We start from the raw sequence: 22744 nt of genomic DNA, 5'->3' as shown, positions 1-22744 counted from the left end.
GGCGCCGGCCGCTTGGTGTTCTCTCCCGACCCAGAAAAGAGCATCCACGCTGGGCCAGCACCAGGGGCCTCCCCGCAGCCACGGCACGGCTGGACCCGCTTACATAAAGACTGGGCGCTCACATCGGAATCTGTGTCCTGCCCACCACGCAGGGACGACTGCCCCAGGAAGCAGCTGCAGGTCACAGCAGGCCCAATGGGGCCCCAAAAGCCTGGACTTAGACCCTGGGTCTCTGCATCCCAGTCCTGAGCACGGGGACCGGCCAGGCCCCGGTCGGGGTCCTGTGTCACAGACGGGGGCTCAGGGGAGGGGAAGGGCTCCCTACTGCCCTGACTCTCGTCCACCGCAGCGTTGCTGAAGACGGGGACCAGCGATCGGGCCAGGCAGCAGCAAGGCCCGTCAGGTGCTTGGTCACTCTGTGCTCCCCTCTCCTGACCCGGGCAGCTCCTACCTGCCCCGTGGCACCCCTGAATTAAGGGCTCTGGGGAGGTGGGATTTTGACCGTCGGTAGGGGCACAGCCTCTTAGCGTCCTGGGCCTCAGCCTCTCTGAACACCGCCCTTACCCCTTCCCTGGCGCTTGCGGCCCAGGGGCTCTGACGATTCAGGGAGAACCTGGAGGCTGCACGTGCCCACCCCCAGCCGCCGCAGGAGCACGGGGACACTGTGAGGGCCGCCTCGCAGAGGATGACACCAGGTCCCCCAGGCGGGGCTCCTGGGCCTCCTCGGCTCTGCTGGTCCCCCACCCCCACGCCAGCCGCAGGGACCACACTCCAGGGGGCCCCGGGGCCAGCCTGGCTGAGCTGCCCGTAGCCACCCCTCACAGGTCGACCACGTCTGTGCATTAGACAGGGTGTCCCAAGGGGCTGTGACCAGAGGGGGTCCCACGGGAGGTCGGGGAGAACCTGGACAAGGGTCAGAGCCCCTGGTCTGGACGCTGCTCCGGCGCCCAGACGAGCTCCCAGTGCCTGCTGGGACTCAGGACATCCCAGGACCTCAGCAAGACAGACATCCAGACTCCCTGGGGCCAAGGGTGCCCTCACCATGGGGCGCGTCTGTGGACCCCGCCACAAGCAGGCCCAGCCCAACACAGTCATCAAGAGGCTGGGCACAAGCCTGCTCCAACGTGAACTTACCCGGAAGAAAACGAAACAAGGCAATTCCCGCTTGCCCCCCCCCCCCCCGGCTAGTGAGCGTTGAGGGTTTGCAGCCGGCCGGAGGCTGCTTCCACGATCCCACAGGGACGAGGGGCATGCGGGGCTGGGCGGGGCCGGAGGTCATGGCCCTGGGACGGGTGAGACCACCAGCCTCCTCCTGAGTGGCCAGACGCGCGTCCCGGCAGGAAGCCCGCGTGTCACCATGCTCCAGATAAACTTTAATAAGACGCGGGCGGTGACCCCGGCCTCCAGACGAGAACAGGCGTTTACCCGCTGTCCTTTCTGGCCTGGCCGCCCCCCTGCACGTCTCAGCACGACCCTGCCGGCACCAGCTCCCCCAGAGGCGGCGGCCCTTCCCCAGGCCATCTTGCAGTCGACGGAAAACAGGGGGACGATTTGGCAAATGGCAGGAGAATGCAGGAGTCCCTCGGACGGCCGGGCACAGGCCCCGGCGAGAGGCCCGGGGGTGCCGCCGGCATCCCGCAGGTGGCAGGGCCCTCCCTGCTAGATCATGCCGGCCAGCCAGGGTGGCAGGAAGAGGCCCGCGGTGCCCAGCAAGCAGACGATGACGAACACCCAGAGGAAGATGCGGTCGATGACCATGGCCACGTACTTCCAGTCCTCCTTGACCTGCGAACACAGACGCGCGCTCACGCCCGGCCCACTGCCCTCACGCCCCGGGCCACGAACACCTTCCAGAACATGAAGCTTCCTGGGGCAGGTTCTTCGGCCCCCCTGACACCAAGGCCGCCGTGCGAGGTGACCACTTGCCCCAAGGTGCCCGGCAGGAGGGGCTCAGACACGTGGCCTCTGCCCCAGGGACAACCCCCTCTAAGAGTGGGAGGGCAGCAAAGCCACCGTGAGAGGCTTGCAAGGACCCCCGGCGCCAGGGAGGGGGAAACAGAGAAGGCCTGTGGGGACACGGGGTCTGGGCTGCTTCCCAGGGATGCCCGCTCTCGCCTCACGAAGCTGGGGGACGCGGGCCTCCAAGCACACCTCACCTGCACGAGCAGGTGAGGACCGAGGGCCCAGACGGGGCGGCCACCCCTCGGCTATTCAGGGCCAGGACCATCCTGGAGGGGACGTCACAGCGGATGGCACCCAGGCAGCGACAGCTGAGACCCGTCTGCTCCTGCTCCTGCCCCCCCTGCCCCAGGGCCAGATCTCACAGGCCAGCTGCTGTCCTGGGTCATCGGGGTCTCTTAGCTCTGTCCCTGAAGCCCCTCGAGGCAGCCACAGACCCGGGCGCAGCGGCCGACTCCAAGTGGCAGAGCTGCCAGGGGCACAGGGCCCTCAGCAGGGCTGCAGAGAGGTCCCGGCTGGAGGAGGGGGCCTGCACCCCAAGGCCAGAGGGTGGGCGGGGCCCGTGTCTCCTGGGGTCACCCGCCTAAAGAGAGGCATTGGGTCTGTCCACATGCAGATGGGGACCCTGCGGGACAGGGCAGGGGACAGCCTCAGTAACACATCCCAGCTCCCAGCCCAGGCCGGCCGCACTGCCGTCCTGTCTCCCGACCCCCTCCTCTGCTCCCCCAGGGCACGGGCTCGGCGTGGAGGCTGTGGCCACAAGCTCGTCCTGGATGGGCAGCCCGTCCATGTCTGAGGGACAGGAAAGGGTGTGGCCCGCAGGTTCCAGCCAGCGGGGCACCGAGGCAGGACAGCCGAGGCGGGGGCAAGCCCAGCGCGCCCGGGGGGTGTGTCAAGGGTACAGAGGGCTGTCCGCTGTCCTTCTCTGCTCTGATTTCCCAAGAACTCACAGGCACCCTGATGCTTTTCAACGGTTCTAAACCAAACTGAAAATGGGGAGCAAGCAAGGTCACTTATAAATAAAAAGTCCCTCCAGGACCCTCCGTTCCAGGAAGGCTGAGCAGTGGCCCGCGGCCTCTTTCCCTGCTTTGTCTTTGATCCCCCGGGCGCGTCCCCCATCCTGGATGAAAGGCCTCGCGGACAAAGCCTCGCAGAGCATCCAAGGTCCACCCGCGTCAAGGCAGCTGGGCCCCCCAGAGCCTGGCGTCACTCCGAAGCCAGAACCAGGTCGTGGTGCTCCATCACGCCACGCAGACAAGCGTGGGGCTGGGCCCCCGCCGGGCAGGTGCGCACGGCCGCCAGAGCCCGTCAGGACTCTGCACACTCCCAAGGGCGTCTGTCCCTCCTCAGCGGGGCTCAGACCTACACGTCGAGTCAGGGACCCGTCTGCTGCGGCTAAATGGGGTCCCAGGAGCAGGGTCTCCCAGGCAGAAGCTTCCGGAAACCTCCCGAATGGCTTCCCAGCCTGGATTCTACAGGAGGTCCTCTCAGGGGTGTGTTGCACGGGCCCAGGGCCCCCGTCCCGTCCAGGGCTCACTCAGCCACAAACCCAGTGGTCCTGGGGCCAAACGTGTCCCCCCCGTAATCAGGGGCCATGACCCAGGGTGCAGGCAGGAGAGACAGGGAGGACCCACGCCCACAGCAGCAGCAGCAGCGGGCATCACCAGGCAGGACACAGCGGGCAAGGGCAAGGGCGATGCTGCAGGACAGCTGCCAGGCCCAGGCTGCCGGCAAGGGACGGCCCCACAGACTGAGGACAGTCCCCACCCCCACTTCTACCCGTGCTCTGACCTGAGGGTCCCCCGTCAGCCTGGACCCTGGTAGACACCCCTCTCTCTCTCCTGGCTCCATGGGGACCTGAGTGTCCGCCAGTCTGCGCTGGGAATCCTGGCCCTCGGGGCCCCCATCCCCACCGCAACCCTGTGACCGGCAGGCAGACATCAGCAGAAGGAAGGAAGACGTTCCCTTAGTGGCAGGCAGTCCCCTGCCCACTGCCCACTGCCCGGTGACCTTTCCTCCAGGACCCGGGAAGAGCAGGAGCTCCTGTCTCAGCACTCAGCCGGGAGACTGGGGACCCTGTCCGGGCTCCTTTGATCCCTGCTGGTGGCCCAGAAGCCCCACAGGAGGACCGGCTCCCGGGTCCCCAGGTCCCTGAGGCTGGGCAAGCATTACTGCCCAGACACCCACCACTCCCTGTTCCTTCTCCCTGCCTGACAGATGTGGGCTGCGCCCTAAACCCCAACCCTGCCCTCCCCATCAGGCCTTTCAGTCCCTCTTACTACCCTTCCACTCGTGCACCGGGGCCCAGTGCCCCCCAGGCCCCCCGCCAGAGGCCCACTCCTGGCCCCACTCCTGGGCCTTCCCAGGGGCCAGCAGCAGGGCCCAGACTTCCCGGGCAAGGCCTCCCTGCCGCCTATGGGCTCCCGCCGCCCGGACGACACAGAGGACACCCCTGCGGTACGCTCTCACTCACCACTCCGGCCACCTGCCAGAACCAGGCGCTCCGGCAGAGAGCGCAGGGGAGGGACGGGGCTGCGTGCCCCGCAGAGCTCAGCGGCCCAGGTCCGGGGCCTGGATTCTGGATTTTTCACCAGCCACCCCGTCCTCCGGGGAGGGAAGAAGGGGAGCGATCAGAGCGTGCCCAGCCGCGGGCAGAAACTCACCGAGAAGTCCGTGTCCTCAGCTTTCAGATGGTCAGCAATGTACTGGACACCCTCCACCGCCCGCGCCAGGGCCGGAGACAGGGGCAGGTGCCGGGCCGGCACTCGGGTGCCACAGGCTTTGCGCACGGCATTTGGGGACGGCTCCTTCCTGCACCTGCACCTGCATGGAGAGGGCTGGTCTGGGGGCAGGAGCTCGGCGGCACTGGCCTTCGGGAAGGCAGGGGAGCTGGTCATGGGGCCCCCGGCCACGGAGGCAGCCTCGTCTTGGGGAGCACAGCCCTGGATGCTCCAAGACCGGCAACGAACGCCGCCCTCCACTCTTTCAGCCGCGCTAGACACGTGCTGGAAGCTCAGGGACCGGGCTTCGGTGAGCCCCGGGGCCCGGGTGCTGGGGGGTGGGCGGCAGGAGTCGGGCAAGGGACAGGGGCTCCCGGGGTCACCCTCCGAGGGCTGCGGCGCAGGGACCCGGTCTGAGGGCGATGCGCAGGCCGGCTGGGGCTCGGCCGGCTCGTCCCGGGGGCCGCGGAAGGACGCGGAGCGCGAGGGGCCCCGGCTCCGCTCTCCGCCCACGACGCCAGGCTCCCCCTCGGGCTCGGGCCAGAAGCCGGGGGCGCTGGCCACCTTGTGCATGGACTCGATGAGCCGCCTGCAGTTGTCCTTGACCACGGAGGGCCGCTTCATGAGCAGCAGGCGCGGCACCACGTCCAGGAAGACCCGGCGCACCCAGGCGGGCATGGTGTGCGTGCGCGGGGAGCGGTGGTGCACGTTGAGCACGAAGACGGTGATGACGATGGACAGCGTGACGAAGACCATCGTGAACAGCAGGTACTCGCCGATGAGCGGGATGACCAGCGAGGTGGACGGGATGATCTCAGTGATGAGCAGCAGGAAGACGGTGAGCGAGAGCAGCACGGAGATGCAGAGCGTGACCTTCTCGCCGCAGTCGGACGGCAGGTAGAAGACGAGCACGGTGAGGCAGGAGATGAGCAGGCAGGGCACGATGAGGTTGATGGTGTAGAAGAGCGGCAGGCGGCGGATGACGAAGGCGTAGGTGATGTCGGGGTACACCTCCGCGCAGCACTCGTACTTGCGCGTGTTGTAGGTGCCCGCCGCGTCCACGATGACCCACTCGCCGCTCTCCCACAGGCCCAGCTGGTCCACGTGGCTCTGCATGCTCACCAGGTCGATCTTGGCCTTGTCGTACGTCCAGGAGCCGAACTTCATGGTGCAGTTCTGCTGGTCGAACGGGAAGAAGGTGACGTCGATGCTGCACGAGCTCTTGTAGATGGCGGGGGGCGTCCACTGGACCCGCCCGTCGTGGAAGAGGTGGGCCTTGGTCAGGTGGGTGATCGCGAAGTCCCCGTCCGCACTGTGCGGGGAGAGAGGGGCGTGAGACCCACCAGAACCGCGGCGGCCCTCCGGTGCGTCTGGCCTCACGGGTGAGCAGAGAGGGGCGGGCGGCCCAGCCGGGCACCGGGCGCGTCACTCATCTGCCTTAGCTCAGCGTGCCTACCCTGGGGGACGCGCGGCTGGGAGGACCTCCAAGCGGCCCACGCCGGGCCTGACACGCACACTTCCTGGTGACGATGGCCATCACCCGGGGCCCGCACCTGCCCACACCGGGGGAGGGGCACCAGGTCCGGCTCGGTCCTGCGGCTGTGCGCCGTCCGTGCTGCGAGTGAGCGGGCCGCCTGGAGGGGATCATGTTGCTGCAGGGGCCCCAGGCCAGAGAGCTCTGGTCTGTGGTGTGAAGGCAAGTGGGGCCTGACCCTGAAGAACAGAGGTCCACGCTCTCCCGCCCCTGGGCCCACAGCAGAGGGCGGAGGGGATTGATGGTCCCAGCTCCCGCTCATACCCCGCACGGATCCACACACAGGAGGAATGAGGGCCAAGCAGCCCCGCTGGGCCCATCACTGCGCACCTGGCCGTCCTCCCCCTAAGGACAAGGGCACGGCGCGACACTGGCTGCCAGGCACCACACTACGGAATTCTGCAAGGCCTCCTGGGACCAAGCTGAGTCCCCTGAAGGTGACCCTGGGGGACAGGCCAAACTTGGGGTGAGGGCCTGCCCAGCCACTGTCTCCTGCCAAGAAGGGGTGTGCCGATACCACGGAGCATGTCACTGCTTTCTCTCCGTTACCCCGACTCACAGGCACGGATCCCCCTTCCTGCCCAGGTGAGGACCCCAGGCCGCCGGAGCAGGAGGGGACAGGGCCCACCCCTGGCCATCCGTCCTCCGGCCTTGCCCTTCCAGAGGCCCCCTCCCCCAGGACCTGGAAGAGGAGAGAGAAGAGACTTTGAGGCAGTGGCCCCAGGCTCCCCGGCCGCAGTCCTGGGGGGTCTGCACAGCAGCCTCCGGAGCTGCTTCTCAGCTGGAACCATCCTGCCCAGGGAGGACAGAGCTGTCCCCACAACAGAAACGCTCCCCTGGACCCAGGAAGCAGACAACACGTTCTCTGAATCAAATAGCCCAGGAGACGAGCTCGGTGGGGTCACGGGGAGCCGGGTGCGGACCCCAGGAAGGCCAGGGAACCCCGGGAACCCCGGGCTGGTCGCTCAGTCGGGGCTGGCTGTGGAGAGCCGGGATCCTGCCCCGCGGGCAGAGCAGCAGCACCAGTTCCTGCTCACGGAGCCGACCCCCACCTAATGCATCCCCGAACACCGTCAAGCTCTTCCCGCTGCCATTACTGGAATCAATTAAGTTGGAAGAGGAGCCCAATCGTCCTTAATCAAATAGCAACGTTTTATAGGTCAGGCCCAGCGCCCGGGGCCCTGGAAGGGGCTTTGTACCAGAGCCCATCGGGGTCTGGCATGGGGAGGGCAGGGGTCCACAGGGAGCTAAGTGCTTCCCTTCGATTCATCTGTAAACACTGCGGGAGCTGCGGCACCGCTGAGCCTAAGACCGGGAATCCACATCCCAGCTGGGACCTGGCAGTGACGTGGGGACCCGGGAGGACGTCAGGCTGCCCCGGGCTCAGGAGCCCCCAGCAAGGGTCCCGGCGAAGGACAGCTGGGACCCTGATCTCTGCCACCACCAAGCCTTGCAAACACTGGCTTCCGGCACAGTGATGGCGTCCGTGAGCAGATCCCGGGCGGCGTCCGGCCCCATAGGCTGCTGGCTTGGGACTGTGATGGCATCGGGGCTGGGGAGGGGCCGAGCGCCCAGGAGCAGACGCACGGAAGGGCCAAGGGCAGCGGGCAGGAATGGGGCAGGAATGGGGTGAGGCGTCTGGGGGCTTCCTGCCCCCAGGGCAGGGAGGACCACCTGCCCAGTCAGGGGCTGATCCCGAAAACACGAGAGCCGCTCTAGGCCCGAGGTCCCCTTGCCCCTGTGGGGAGAGGGACTGATGCCTGCACGGGGCTGGCTGGTCCAAGTGGGAAGGGACCCACGCTGTACCCGGGGCCCCTGTCCCCTGCTTTGCTTACCCCCGGACCCTCCACCCCCGCCTCTGTTCCCTCCTCTGCCTCCCAGAGGCTTCAGCACTGGCTCCCGAGGACAGGCCCACACAGGCCCCTGTGTCCTGCTCACCTCGGGACCCCCTGGGTCACTCACACCTGGACACAGGTGCCCGCCGCCCCTGCCCGCTGACCTCCCGGGGCTCACTTGTTGTAGAGGACAATGTCCGGCCGCCAGATGAGCTCGGAGGGAATGCGGATGGAGGTGACATTCTCGTAGTCCGCGGGGTCCCAACGCAGCTTGTAGTCATACCATTCCTGGGCAGGGAGGGAGGAGGAAGCCACAGCCGGTGAGTGAGGCGAGGAGGGCGCGGGGCAGGGGAGGACCCCGGGGTCGGGCTCCCGTCACTCACCTGCTTCACCCACACGTTCGTTGTCATCATCTGGTTCTTCTCATCCTGGGACACAAAGGGAAAGAACAGCTGTGACCTCCGGGGGACAGACTTGGTTTGGATGTGTGCGCGCGCCTGTGTGTCCCTCCCTTGCTCTCTCTTGGCCCTGAGTCTCCTGGCCCATGAAGACAGGCCTGAGATGGACGAGGGAAGCAGGTAACCTCAGGGAGGAGTGAGGATCTCATCCCCGGAGGCAACTAAGGCCAGGGTGGTCAGCCTGAGGATATTAGATGGGGACATGGCCCCTGAACCTCTCCCGAAGGAGCATGGGGACAAAGCTGGTCTGGCTTGGCAGGTGGCCAGGGCCAGGTGTGGGGATGTCCGAGGGCTCCCAGGCTGCTGGAGCAGAAGCTCCTCCCGGGTCCCCCACCAGCCTGCATCGACCCTCCCGGCTGGTCACAGCAGCCTGTCCGCAGGCTTGCGCAGGTGTGCACAAGGTCCCACTCACTCCCTAGGCTGGGGACCGACGGCCCCTTTAGGACCAGGGTCTCAGCACCTTGAGATGGACAGGTAAGGGGCTGGAACAGGGGAGGTGGGAGCAGGAGACCTGGCTGGGTCCCTCCCAAGGTCACTGTATGGCCACCTGTCCGGTGAGGAGGCTGGACCACGCACCCCAGGAAGCCCTTTCCAGCCACTATCCCCAACCCCACGCCATCCCTTTCTCCCCTACTGGTTCACGAGGACGGGCCAGCTGACGTTTCCCCTGGGAAGCCAGACAGGTCCCCTGGGCAGTCAGCCAGCAGGACATGCTGGAGCCTTTTGAGAAGGGCACCACATTCCAGGTGGGGACGCAGGGGTCTGGGGGGACAGGAAGACCCACACATCCCACCAGCCTCTGGGAGCCACAGCCACAGCCCAGCCCCCTGGCACCGTCTGGAGAGGGGGCACGCCTCGGTGCACGCTTTGCCCAGGGTTTGGGGAGGAGCCCTGAGCCACCGGTGGGAAGGCTCCCTCAGAGTGCAGGCTGCCCGTGGGGTCCGGACAGGCGGGGCCCTGCCCCTGAGGGGAGGGAGGCCAGACAGGGCTGGGGGCAGCATCTGACCCCGACGTGGCCTAACCTTTCCCCTCAGCCACCCAGGACCAGGAACACACAGGCCATTGGCAAAACCCACTGAAGCCAAAGACATCCACGGGGTCCTCGAACAGAGGGGGACCCTGGGCCAACACTGGGTCAGGGAGGCGTCTCGTGCCCCAAAGGCACAGGCCTGGGCACCTGCCCTCCTGCCTCCCCCAGGAGACAAGATGCCCATCGGCTAGTTCAGGAGAGGGAACCGGGCCTCTCGCCGCCACCAGGCACTGCCCTTGGTCCTGCTCTCCCCGGGGCACTGAGGGCAGGCCAACCCCCAAAGGATGCCAAGGAGTAAATATGACCTGAGCTGGCCCTACGGCTGGTGCTAGACACAGAGTGACCTCCACGACCCAGTCCTGCCCCATGCTGCTTGCCCACGACACCCTCGCCGGCCACAGCCTTTCCTGCCTCCTCCATCACTTCCCAGGCTCAGAATGAGCTTTGAGGGGCAGAGCCCAGAAAGCCCCAGGACACCTCGGGCTCCCCTGCCTGTGTGAGCTCGCACACGGGAACCTGCCCCCCGACACTGAGCCCCGGAGAGGGCAGGGCAGAGCGCAGACGGGGCGCGCGGCTCCTTCTGCCCGTACACGCGGCCCCCAACCTCAGACCCCTGCCCAGGACACCAGCAGGACTGCTCATCCACACACACGCATGTGCAGGCATGTCCGGGGCAGAATGCCGAGCCTGGGAGCCTCTCTCTCCCTCCTGCTGTGGCCCCAGGGCCTTGGGCACGGCCCTGGTCATGGCGCCAGAGCCTATGTGCTCCCAGCCTCAGCCTCCTGGGCCAATGGGTCGCGCGGGCATGTCCGGCAGTGAGCAATCCTGGAAGCCCAGGAAGGCCAGACAGTGCGCTGCCGCGGACCCCCACAGGCCCCCAGGGCTGCCACCGCCCACCACGGCTCACAAGCCTCCAGGAGCACTGGGAGCGCTTGAGGGAAAAACCCAAGGCCCAGTTCCAGGACACCTGAAGGTGACCGAGGACAGATGAGACTGACCAGTGCCCCCATGCACATATGTCCCTCCCGCCTCCCAAAGCTCCCCCGAAGCTCCCCTCGGATCTGACAGCACATTTCACAGGTGGAAACTCCGGGGGTCAGGGGCAGTGGCTGTGTGCAGCAGCGTCTGGCGTCCAGGCCCCCACGCCCCACCCCGGGCAGCTCCCCCACTCCTAAAGCAGACTCAAGCCTGGGATCCTGGCAGGGGAGCGAGGTGGGCATTTGGGGAGACCTACAGCCCCCCACAGTCGGATGAATTCCACCTCCCTCCCAGCAACCAGGGCTGACTGGACCCTAGTGTGGACCACTTGGGCCCTCCCCCACCCAGCAGGCCGGAGACCTCCTCACAGGCATGAACCAAGCTCCCAAGGCCCTTCCTGGCCGGGCCAAAGCTGGGTCTCCAAGGGTCTTGGGACTCCATAGAGGCATTTTCGGCTCTTTGCTCCTGAAGGAGACAGCCCTGACCTGGTGAAAATCCGGCATCTGAGTTTTCCCACGGGGGTGGCCTCCCTGTCCTCTGGGCTCTGGGAGGGCCAATGGCAGCTTCCCCACCCCTCCAGGCTCCCCCAGCTCTGCAGCCTGCCCTCGGATGGGCCCGCTCCCTCCAGCAGGAGCCTCCAAGGCTGTGTGCCATGGGCCAAGGCTCAGAGCTCCCCCTCCCCACCCTGGGCACCTACCACATCAATGAGCTGGGCGATGGACAGCCCAAAGTGGACCAGAACCACGTCCGAGATGTTGGCCACGGGCCGGGACCACTTGTTGTAGCCGGAGAAGAGTGTCTTCAGCAACCGTTCCTCTGCGTGGGCCCGCGTCTCCACCGGGCTGCTTGCTGCGGGGACAGGAAGGTGGGCTGCTCAGGAGCGGAGGGCACAGTCCTCCAGGCTGCCCCCTCGGGCCTCCCACCAGGTCCTGGTCTCCTCCAGTTCCAGCCACCTCAGGACATTTGCACATCCTGCCCCACTTCTGGCCTCGGTTTCTCTCCTACCCTCTGGATTGAAGCTTTCTCAGGGAAGCCTTCCCAGACCCCTCAGGCACTGAACCCCAAGCAAAAACAAAGGGTAATAGCTGGCTGCGGAGGTGGGGCTTCATCTCCAACATCCGCTGAGCTCCAGAAACCTCCCCCAACGCACAAGGTGAGGGTAACCCACAGAACTCCGGGACAGCAGGACAGCCGGGTAGGCTGTCCTGGGGATGGAGAGCTGGCTCCCCACGGCTGCCAGCGCCCTGAGTTCTCACCAGACCCTGCTGACTCCAGCACCCTGGGGCCGTGGACAGACAGCCTTCCATGAGACGAGGGTGACCCCCTGCCAAACACAGGCTCTGCTTCCTGAGGAGGGGCCGCTCTGATCCCTCCCCATCGAGCAGTCTGTGGGCTAAGGGCCTCTGTCCCCCTCTGCCCCTGCACTGGGCTCACTGTATCATAAGGGGACTTGGGGAGGGAACAAGGGACCTACTGCCTGCAGGCAGCTCAGTCCGCTCGCCTGTTATGTCCTGGACCAAACGGTTAAGAGAGGATTCACAACACCCTGGGGTCAGTCTTAGACCTCTCCTCTCAGGGACCTTTCACTCTGAGTCCGGGGACCCCTCCCAACCTTATGCTTCCGGGCCGGCTGCACCGGGAAGGGTTAGCCCACTCCCCACCCGGAGGCGAGGGGCTGCAATTCCCTCCCCAACCGACGAACAGCGCGGCGGCCGCCGGGATGGGGGAGGGGGAGGTCGAGGGGGTTAAGACTTCTGTCCCAGGGAGTCTGGGGGAGCAGAAAAGGTGTAGATGGGGCGCGGCCAAGGGCGGAAGTCACCCCTCTGCTCCCTCAAACCTGGAGCAGGCGCGGGGGGGGGGGGTCTGCAGGGAAATTTGGCCGATGGATAAAGACGGAGATCGGTGGGCCCCGCCTCTCTCTACCCAAGTTGGAGCTTCTGGGTCCAGCTCCCAAAACAGCAGCCCCCACCCCACCCCTCCCCAAACCCCTTTCCCGCATTCGAAGGCGAGTTAACTCCTTCCTTGCCCCGCTCAGTCCGCACCGCAGGACAGCCTTTGCGTCTGGGGTGGGGGAGCCTCCGCGGCTGCCCCGTTGCGCGCACCCGCGGCTCGGGACCGCAGCCAGGAGCCTCCCCTCCTCTGGCTCCGGAGGTCCAAATCCTCCTGAACTGGACGAAAGGGGGCCCCGTCTAGCGCCCCGAAACTCACCGGGTAGGAAGCCGGCCCCCAGCAGCAGCAGCAGCGGCGGCAGCAGCGGCGGCGGCGGCGCCCCGGGGCCCCCGAGCTCCATGGCGCACCGAGCGGGCTCTAGACGCGGGCGGCTCCCGTCTCCGCCGCGCCCCCGCTCCCAGGCCCGCGCGCGCCCAACTTCATGCCCCCGCGGCGCGCGGGCCGCTCCGTCCACTGGGCCTGGTTCCGCCGCTCCTCCCGCGGGGCGCGGCGGCGGCGACCCGGCCGGGAGCTCGGGGCTGTGGGCTCCACGGCGCGGCCCCGCCCGGCCCTGCCCGCCTCCAGCCAGCGAGGAGGAGACGGAGGAGGGAGAGGGGAGGAGGGGGAGAGGGAGGAGGGGAAAGCGGGCGAGGACGCGAGGCGAGGAGGGCGGGGCGGGCCGGGGGCGGACCACCAGCCGGGAGGGGGCGCGGAGGGGGCGCTCGGCCGGCGCGGGGGTAAAGTTTCCCTCGTCCTCCCCGGGGCGGGGGACGAGCCCGAGCCAGGGGTGGGGGCCCGTAGTCACTGCGTACGACTGGGGGATCCTGGCGCCGGGCTGGTTTTCGGAGCGCGACACACTGACCTCCACCCCCGTCCCCAGTCCTGGCGCCCCACCGCCTGCCAGGATGGGGACCGCGCACCCGGGGGCCGGCCCGCACGCGCCTGGTTAACTCCATCAGCCCCGCCCCGCTCCGCAGTTGGGAAATCACTAGCCCCTCGTCGACTTCCCCCGGGAGGCGTTCCGGAAAGACCACCCTCTACCGGCCCGTCCCCCGCGGACCGGAAAGCGTCCTGGGGGGAGCCCAGGCGTCGCGGCCGCCCTCCCGGGGAGAGAACCCTACAGCCCCCGCCCCGGGCGCAGCGGCTCTGCGGCGTCCGCTCCGGCCTGGAAGGCGCGCGGGGACCCGAGGGGCGGCGGCGGAGGGTCTCGGCCCGGGCGGCTGGAGAACCAAGCGCCCAGCGGCGCGGGCGGACGCCTCATGTCCGCCGCAACTGGGATGCCTGGCGCGACCGTGCTCGGTGCCCTGGCAGGGGCTCTGCCCCGGGTGGGTCAAGGTGGCCGCTGACCCCGCAGCAGGGGCTCCGAGGAGGGCTGGGAGTGGCCGCTTTGTGCTCGCAACCGCGGTCTGCAGTGAGGGGAGGGCTGCGCAGAAACGCACCCGCGGCCTTCCCGGCGCGCCGGGTTTCCAGAGCCCCCACGCGGGGACCTCGGGCCGGGGTGGCAGCGGAGAAGACGCTGCAGACTTCACTGAGCTCCCCGGCCTAGTGCGCGCCCTTGAAGGGGCAGAACGTGGGTCTGGAGCCCCCTGCCTCGCTCGGCACCCGGACAGACCCCGGGGATGTTCCCGGGTGACAGGCATCAGTCCCAAGGGCCCCCGACCCCTCCCCATTTCTCTCAACCCATCCCCCTTCCCAATCTCCCCAGAGCCCCTCCCAACTGACCTCCCCTCCCCTTCTCTCCTGCCCCCGCCCCCATCGCCCTCTGCCCCTCCCCTCCCCATCTCTCCTGCACTCCCCCCCCACCCCCGCCCACCTGCCCTCTGGCTCCAGGTTGAGCTCTGCACACCTCCTACACCTGCTTTGAGACCTCCAGGGGCTTCTCTCACTGCTGTCCTACCACCAGAGCTTTTAGAATGCTCGGCCCTGGCCCTTAGCCAGTCTGGGCAGGGCCGGCAGCACCCCTTTAACTGGGCTCTTGTCTTCCCTGCATGCCTGTGAGGAGGTGCTAGCACAGAGAGGTTAGGTCATGTGCCCAAGGTCACACAGCAGGGAGGGGGGTTCCAGTCCAGCCCACCTGGCTTCAGGCCTTGAGCAGAGCGTGTCCCAGGACTGGCCTGTGTCCCTACAGAGGTGGCCTCCTGGTGGCACCCCCATGGTCTGCCATTTCCTGGAGCCCCGGGAAGCCTGCCCTCCGGGAAACCTGGCCTGCCCAGACCAGCACATGGCTCTCCTTCCGACGACCCCCACAGACAGACCCAGTCCTGTTTCCGCAGGCAGGACCCTCACCCCTCTGTCCTCCCTCCCACGCCCCCAGCAGTGCCAGACTCCGGATTTCTCTGGTGTTTACTGGGCCCTTCCCCAAGCAGCTCTGGGTGAAGCACTAGAAGGCCCCCAAGGGACCGGAGAGCTGGATGACCTGGGAGCCAGCGAACAGACCTGGCCTATCACTAGCTCCTTGCAAAGGAGGGAGGAAGGTGCCTCGCAGACCCCCTGTCTCTCTAGGACCAAGAAAAGCCGTCTCCTCCCCCAGGACACAGGCCACAGGAGGCTGAGACCCTGTGGGGGCCTCCCCTCTCATAGAAGAGCCCAGGGAGAATGACAGGCTCTGGTGGATGGGAGAAACAGCCTGTAGCCCCTGTTTTTACCTCCGGTGTTAAGAAACACCTGTTCTGTGCTGTCCCAAAACAAGTAAAGCCGCACCTTGCTTGACAGTCGCCATGTGGTTCTATACTCCTTTGTTCGCAACAGGGGCCGGCCATGCTCTGGGTCCTTCTGGAAGCCTCTTCCAACTATCTCAGCAACCCTATGAAGCAGGGCTCACCATTACACTCATTTGGCCACCTAGGAAGGTACCACTAGCTGGAGAAGTGTCCTTTCCTCCTGCTGTTATCCGGCGGCAAACAGGACAGCTCTGGGGATGAGCAGGCTCCCTCAAGGCTCAGCATTTAGCTCACTCCTCCAGCCTCCGTAGGTAGAGTCGGGCGCTCCCCCCACTGTCAGGCTGGGGTCAGAAGAGAAGGAGGTGCACAGGGGCCTGGGCCAATCCGAGAAGGCTTCCTGGAAGAAGGAGCATGCAGGAATGTAGGCCCAAGGACTCGTGAGGAGGGTCCAGCCAGGCCCCCAGCCCCTAGCAAGTGCTTGGAGCTGACCTGGCCTCCTGGCCTGCAGTGGGGGCTGGAATGGCCGTGGGGTGGGGGTGGGGGGCTGGGGGGTGACACACTTGTTCAGGAAGGGAAGCCCTTGGCTCTCAGCAGAGCCTGCAGAGCTCCCAGGGAAGTCAGCTCTACCTTCTGTTGCCCTTCACCTTGGCGGGCTCGAGCGGCTGAGATGGTGGCTCCTATGGCCATTCCCATGGGCAATTTCCACCAGAGAGCCCAGCGGAGGCCGCAGCCTGTCTCCCCCCATGCCTGGGGCCAGGCTCCGGCAGGCGCGGCCCCGTGGCCGGCGTGATCACACACATCTGTCCAACCTCATTTGGCTTTCCCTGCAGATGTGCTAATGCGGCAAGATTAATCGGGTCTAACTCATTAATTTGCAGGGCCCTCCCTCCCACCCGCACCCGGCTGGAAAGCACTCTTGCAGGAGCCTAGAAATCATCATCGGAGCTGCCGCTGAATTAGACTCTTACTCCAGCCTCCAGACCCCTCCCTCAGCTGCTCCCCAGACTGGAAAAGCCCCAATTCACAAACAAATGAGACCAGCTTCAGAAGAGTCCACCCCCACCCCCAGTCCCACAGCCTTTGTGACCAGAGCCCTGTGTCCTCTGAGGGTGATCCCTGGTGGGGGCCAAGGGTAGGAAGGAACAGGCCCCCCGAGACCCCTCCCCAGCCAGTGTCCCGCCAACAATAGGGATGGCAGAGTGGAAGGTCATCTCCGCGGAAGCGGCCTGTCCCCCTCCCTCCCCCTCCCGTGGCCCTCTCCACCCTCCACCCTGTCCCAAGGACATTTCCATGGCAACCAGTTGGTGCCATAAACAGGGATTTGAATTAAAGGTGGGAGATTCAGCTGGATCCTAGGACCCACGGTGGGGGCAGGGGGTCCCTCAGCGCCAGGACCCAGCAGGGTTCCAGAAGCCCCTGTGGGGGGGGCAGCGCTGGCTCAGCCCAGATGCAGGGGTTCTGCACATACTCCCACGACCCTAGGGGACCTCCAAACGGTCATTAGCCACATGGTGACCTGCCCACGCCCCGGCTCACCCAGCAACACCGCACACTATGTCCGTCCAGTCTCTTCTGCGGTCGACAACCACAGGCCCTTCAAAACCCAGAAATCCTTGAGGAAGGGGCACATGAGAAGTGGGGTCAGTCTCCACTGGAAAAGAACACTTCAGGGGTGTTCACTCCCCCACACTCCACCCCAGAGCCAGACCTTGCTTCTCTCCCTAGGTCTCCTCACCACCAGAAAGCTTAGCGTACCTTGAATGTGGGTCGCACTCCCCCTGTACCGCTGCCACCGAAGTGAGTTCAGAGGGAGGCTGTAGGCTGTGTACCTAGTGTCTGGCTTTTAGCAGGAGTGGGGAAACTTGTGGAAGGCATGGAGGAGTGAATGAATGGCTGGACGGACGGACGGACGGACGGACAGGTGGTGGAAGATGCATGGGCATTTAGCTACCTGTCAAAGGACATAAGGGAAGCCAGGCCCAGGGTGGGCCCTACTGTGCCGCCCTTCCTCCCCACCCTACCCTGGGCCCTGCACACTCAGACTGAGAGGATCCGGGCGTGGGGGGTGGGTCCTGGGCTTCTGGGCACGTGATATCTGGGGGGGAGGGATGATCAGGCAGGAGCAAGGACCGAGACCTGCAGACGGTTCAGAGCCAACCCTGTCACCTCATCGATTTTCCTATCGTCTATCAGGAGCAGATCAGGATTTAGTGGCTCTCACTCCGCAGGGCCTGGCACCTTGCCCCGCCCTTCCTCAAGTCGGGGGTCATGCCGGCCCCCCGGCTGCCCCTGAAGCACACCTCTCAGTCAGTCCTGCCCAGGAGACCCTCCCTCAGCGGCACAGTGGACCCTGCCCTGCCAGAGCCCCAGGTTGGCCCTGGCTGCCTTTTCCCTGGGGCTACTAGAAGGACCCTGATCTGGCCTTGGGATTGACTCTCCCATCAGGATCCCTGGTCCAGCACACAACACCAGTGAGGCCCTGAGGGAATGCTGTGTCCAGTCCCCAGGCCATGCTGAGCACTGCAGGGAGACAAGAATCCTCCTGGGCCAGAGGGCTCCAGGGGCGGGCCTCCCTGCTGGCTTCCTGCTCTCTGCGCCACAGACAGCTCTGCCGCGGCTGCCTCACCCACAAAGGCTTCCCGGGGCCCTCATCTCCCAAGGGCCAAAGCCCTGCTCTGTCCCCAGCCGCACATGCTTGCAACCAGACATAAGAGACCGTTGCTGGCCCCCTGACGGCCACACATGCTAGCTGATGGGCAACACTAAGGGAGAGCATAGCCAGGAGGCCCCAATTTTTCCTGAGCATCACAGTTTAAAGACCCCAAAATGTTTTCCTTGGAGGAGAGGAGAGGGCAGTGGCAGAGAAAGACCGGCCCCCGCCCAAGACATGCGCGCTCACCCCGAGCTCTGGGTCAGAGTCATGGACAAGCCGAGCTGCTCCGGGACCGGGACCTGCTGCTCTAGCGCATTCCCCGACCCCTCACCTCGGGTGTCCCGGAGCTGGGTCACTTTGCAGATCCAGCCTGAGAGGGGCTCAGGCCTGCTCCCCGACCTTCAAGAGTACCCTGCGAGCCGGTGTCCCGTGAGCTGGCCTTTGCCCTCAACACTGCAGGATCTTCTTAGACAGAATACCGACCCGCCACCCCCGACTCCGGTTCCACAGCTGAGGGTCTCTGCCCCCCGCCCCTGCCCTGCCTGCTCCTCTGCGAAGTAGTTAAATCTCTACGAACACGCCGCGGAGAGCCCAGCTCCGAGGGGAAGCGTGCAGCGCGAGGGGTCTCTGGTCCTGACCGAGGGGACTGGGTGCTTGTGCAGCAGGGCAGTGACACGAGGGCGCGGACACGGGCTCCGCCCTGTGGGCCGATGCCTGTCCCTCCCTGTTCCCTCCGCGGCTAAGTGGAGGCAGCAACCGTCCAGCTCAGGTCGTTGTGAGGATGGGGGAGGCTGCCAGCCGCGCACGTGGGACCTGGTTCAGGGTCTGGCGGCCCCCGAACTGGGCCACTGCTAAACGACCACTAACCATTCTTCCTCCTCAAGGGAAGGGTCCCTGTGGAGCTCACGGGCTGAGCCACGGGCGGCACAGACACGGAGCCTGCACCTCTGCCCTGGGGGCCCTGCCGCCTGCTTAGTGCTCAACTCAGGGGCCGAGGGTCAATACCTGGGGCTTTGTCCAGGTGGCCTAACCCAGGACCCAGACAACAGGCCTCTGGACACATGCCTGCCCTTGAGCTGGTGGACACATCAGGCCCTCGGCAGCCGCTCCGAGCAGGCTTTAGGAAAAGGACTGAGTCCAGCTGTGTGAAGAGTTGCATCCTCATGGCCGTCGGCACCAAAAAGCCCTTTGTCCCAGCCAGCTGGCCGCCGGTGGACTCCTAGCCTGAGCCTTCAGAGTGGATCCAGGCAGTGCTCCTGGGAGGAGGGGCTCCAGGGGAAAGGCAGGCGGGTGAACCACAGGCCAGTTGGCTCCTCATGCTGAGGGAAAGCAGGCCCAGTGGGAGACTCCATGACCCCTCAGGGAGAGCGCTCAACCATCTCCCCAAAGCCTCTTCTCTCCCCTCTGAGTCCACGTGCCCTCTCTCGGCCTCCAAACTTGGCACAGGGCAGAGAATAGACTTCTGTGGCTCTAGATGGAGCTCTGCCAGGCTGTGAGACCCTCAAGGCCTGACCCCTCTGGGCAGATGGAAATACCACATCAGGACACAGAGAGGCTCTGATCCCAAGCCAAAACTGATGTCCCCGGGCCACACGTGGGACTTGCCTGCTGAGAGCAGAGCAATGTGTAAGCTTTGGGACTAGACCAATTCTGCTGACCCACAGGGGGTCCCCACATTGCCGGCTGTGGGTATCCCTCTTCCCCAACCAGACCCTGACACCCTCGAGGAGACATCCTAGAGGAGCTGCTGGGCAGGCCACAGGTGCCTCCTGCCCAGGCTGGGCTTGGTCCATGCCCACAAGGCCCCACAGGGCTGGCCCAGGGGCCTTCAAGGAGAGGACAGGACCTCCTGAAGTTGGAAACTGGGACTTGATCCAGGAAAACTGGCCCCATCTGCCAGGAGAGGGGAGAGGAGGTCCAGTTCATGCTCCTGTTGGCCCTTGAAGGTGGGAAGAAGGCTCTGCTCCCTGCAGATCTAAGGCAGAGCTAAGGTCCCTTCCAGCTTGTCACTTCTATCCCTGCCTTGGGCCCCCACTTTTGGAGAGGCAGATGTGAGCTGTGGGATCACGAGTCAGGGTACCTGGGCCCAGGCCTGATCCCGCCACCTTCAGGCAGAGGAACCTAGGCAAGCCCTTTCTCCAGCTCCGCCTCCCGCCTGTAAAATGGGGTGCTGCCCCTCTCTTCCCAGGCTCTGAGAGCAGGAATGTCCTAACCAACCAGAGCTGGCCTTGGTCGCTCCTAGACCAGACAATTGGATTTTCAGATCGGCACATTCCCTCCGGAAGGGCAGCCAGGGCAGGGCAGGCCCTCTTCCTTGTCTTAGGAAAAGGCCCTGGCCTTGTGCTCCAAGCACCACTGGGTGCCTGGGATGTCTGAGACAGCTCAGGAACGGGCAGCAAACCTGGACACTTACCCCCGTGGAGGCTGCTGACCCCTCCCTCTGGGGGACCACCGCTTACAGGGGCCCTGGGCCTGGAGCTCTTCAAAGGGGCGGAAGGGGTATCTGGCACCTCTGGGTCCTCGGGCCCTTTGGTGAGGAACCCCAGGCTCAGGTCAAGGTGAGCAAGCCGCAGAGAGCAAGAGGAGAGCTCCAAGGAGCACCTGGCGCGTTGAGGGTGGTGAGTTCAAACCCACGTCAGGCATAGAGCTTCCCTTAAAAAGAAAGTACGTTTCAAATCTTAGACTGACGTAATGTTTGTTGTACACCCGAGACAGACACAACATTACGCGCGAATTCTAGCTCAGTAAGGCTAGAAACATAAAGAAAGAATAAAATGTAAAAAAAAAAAAAAAACCCAAAGAACAAATAATCCAATCAAGAAATGGGCAGAGAACATGAACAGACATTTCTGCAAAGACATCCAGATGGCCAACAGACACGTGAGAAAGTGCGCCACGTCACTCGGCATCAGGGAAATACAAATCAAAACCACAGTGAGTTATCACCTCACACCAGTCAGAATGGCTAAAATTAACCAGTCAGGAAATGACAGATGCTGGCGAGGATGCGGAGAAAGGGGAACCTCCTACACTGTTGGTGGGAATGCAAGCTGGTGCAGCCACTCTGGAAAACAGCATGGAGGTTCCTCAGAAAGTTGAAAATAGAACTTCCCTATGACCCAGCAATTGCACTACTTGGTATTTACCCTAAAGATACAAACGTAGTGATCCGTAGGGTCACGTGCACCCGAATGTTCATAGCAGCCATGTCCACAATAGCCGAACTTTGGAAAGAACCTAGATGTCTATCAACAGATGAATGGAGAAAGAAGATGTGGTATATATACACAATGGAATACTATGCAGCCATCAAAAGGAATGAAATCTTGCCATTTGCGACGACGTGGATGGAACTAGAGGGTATTACGCTGAGTGAAGTATGTCAGTCAGAGAAAGACAATTATCAGATGATCTCTCTGGTATGAGGAATCTGAGAGGCGGGGCGGGGGCCGTGGGGGAAGGGAGGGAAAAAATGAACCAAGATGGGATCGGGAGGGAGACCAACCGTAAGAGACTCTCAGTCTCACAAAACAAACTGAGGGCTGCAGGGTGGCAGGGAGGGAGAGGGTGGCTGGTGACGGACACGGGGGAGGGCATGGGCTGGGGTGAGTGCTGCGAAGTGTGTAAGCCTGACAGTTCACAGACCAGTACGCCTGGGGCTACTAATACATTCTATGTTAATAAAAAATAAAAAATTTAACAAAAAGAATAAGGACTGCAAGCAAAAAAAAAAAAAAAAGAGGAGGAGGAGGAGCACTCCAGTGGTTGGGGTGTCCCCAGACAAGGTCCTGGGGCCCCGTGGAGCCCCAAGGCCCAGCCCTCCCTGCCGAGCCCTCAGGCTCCTTCCGGAAGAGATGCCTAAAGTTCTGCCTCCCCCCAGGGAGTCAGGAGCCAGGACTGCCGAAGACACCCATGGAGGGAGACCACGCTGTGATCAGGTCCTTACTGACCAGTGGACCAATTAGGACCCAGCTGGACACATCCTTGAGCCAGGCATGAGCGCCTGTCACTCCGCCCAGGGACCAGGAGCGCCACTCCACCAGCCTTTGTGTCTCGGAACTCACCAGTGTAATCTGGGGAGCGGGGGAGGGCAAGAAACCGGCGCTCCTCTGCGGCTTGGGGTGCTCTTAATTCCTGGCACGTTCTAACATTTGTCATAGCATCTGGGGCCACACGATTTCTCTGTTGCTCCCGTGATGACAAAGCCGAGGTCATCTGGCCACCTCCCGTATCACGGCGACCCGATGCCCGAAGTCTCGTAGACCCGGGCCCCCGCCCCGCCATCCTCGATAAGCGATGCCCAGAGCTGCCAGCTCAGGAGAGCTCGGAAATGCAGCTCTGCTCCCTGTTGACAAAGACGTGTCTGCAAATAGCGCCTCATGGCTCCCAATCCCAGTCCCAAGAGACCGGAGCCAGCACCGCCTCTGCTACCTGGGCATGGCTGCAGCTCATGAATATTCATGGCCTCTTCCTAAATCGCGGGAATCAAGCCAACTGAGACACCCAGCTTCCCAGCTTCTGAGCCTCCGTGCAGGCCGCACTCCCTCTGACCCTCAGCCTTTCCCTGTCTTCTCACCTCCTTCCTGCGCAGGGGTGGGGCAGTCGGGGACCTCCCTCTCTGTGTACCCGTGGGGTCACGCACATTTGGGCTGTCCCAGTGCCAGCACCACGCTCCAGTCCATCGTCTGTTGCCAAAGCACTTGACACGTCCCTGGCCTGTGCTCAGGGAGACCCTGGCCCTTGTCCCAGTCCTGGGTGGATAAAATTACCCTGCCGTCCGTTTGCAGAGTTTTCTAGGCATTGGAGACAGATCCGGCCGCGGCCGCTGTGGAGGGCGGTGCGCGACCCTTCCTTGGCTCCCCTCCTTTGGGATAGCGCTTCCAGCACTGCGGGGGCCTCTCCAGCAGGCAACCAGCACGGAGCTCAGTGCTGACCCACAGGTGGCAGTTCCTTATTCTCAGCACCTGCTGGTTGGGGGCGTCACACCC

The 22744-nt window shown here is 64.6% G+C and overlaps 2 protein-coding genes across 2 annotated transcripts in view; one reads left to right on the top strand and one right to left on the bottom strand.

The window, feature by feature from the left end:
* Positions 1–1197: 1197 nt before the first annotated feature.
* Positions 1198–13595, bottom strand: CHRNA4 (cholinergic receptor nicotinic alpha 4 subunit). Its single transcript, XM_059134053.1, has 6 exons — positions 12723–13595; positions 11212–11363; positions 8432–8476; positions 8227–8336; positions 4623–5991; positions 1198–1785 (listed from the first exon to the last, which is right to left on the bottom strand). Exons 1-6 carry the CDS (start codon positions 12802–12804, stop codon positions 1660–1662), a joined length of 1884 nt encoding a protein of 627 aa, XP_058990036.1. The 5' UTR covers positions 12805–13595; the 3' UTR covers positions 1198–1659.
* The window catches only part of LOC131807711 (collagen alpha-1(I) chain-like), a 31747-nt gene continuing 21888 nt past the window's right edge, over positions 12886–22744 (top strand). Inside the window, exons 1-3 of the mRNA XM_059133275.1 lie at positions 12886–13742; positions 13856–14013; positions 20218–20288. Coding sequence (XP_058989258.1) covers positions 12886–13742; positions 13856–14013; positions 20218–20288 — 1086 coding nt within the window. The remainder of the gene's footprint in view (positions 13743–13855; positions 14014–20217; positions 20289–22744) is intronic.

This window comes from Mustela lutreola, chromosome 9 (assembly GCF_030435805.1).
Source record: "Mustela lutreola isolate mMusLut2 chromosome 9, mMusLut2.pri, whole genome shotgun sequence".
In the NCBI taxonomy this organism is placed as follows: Eukaryota; Metazoa; Chordata; class Mammalia; order Carnivora; family Mustelidae; genus Mustela; species Mustela lutreola.
The sequence above is the reverse complement of the archived record's forward strand: the minus strand, read 5'-3'. Positions and strand labels throughout refer to the sequence as shown.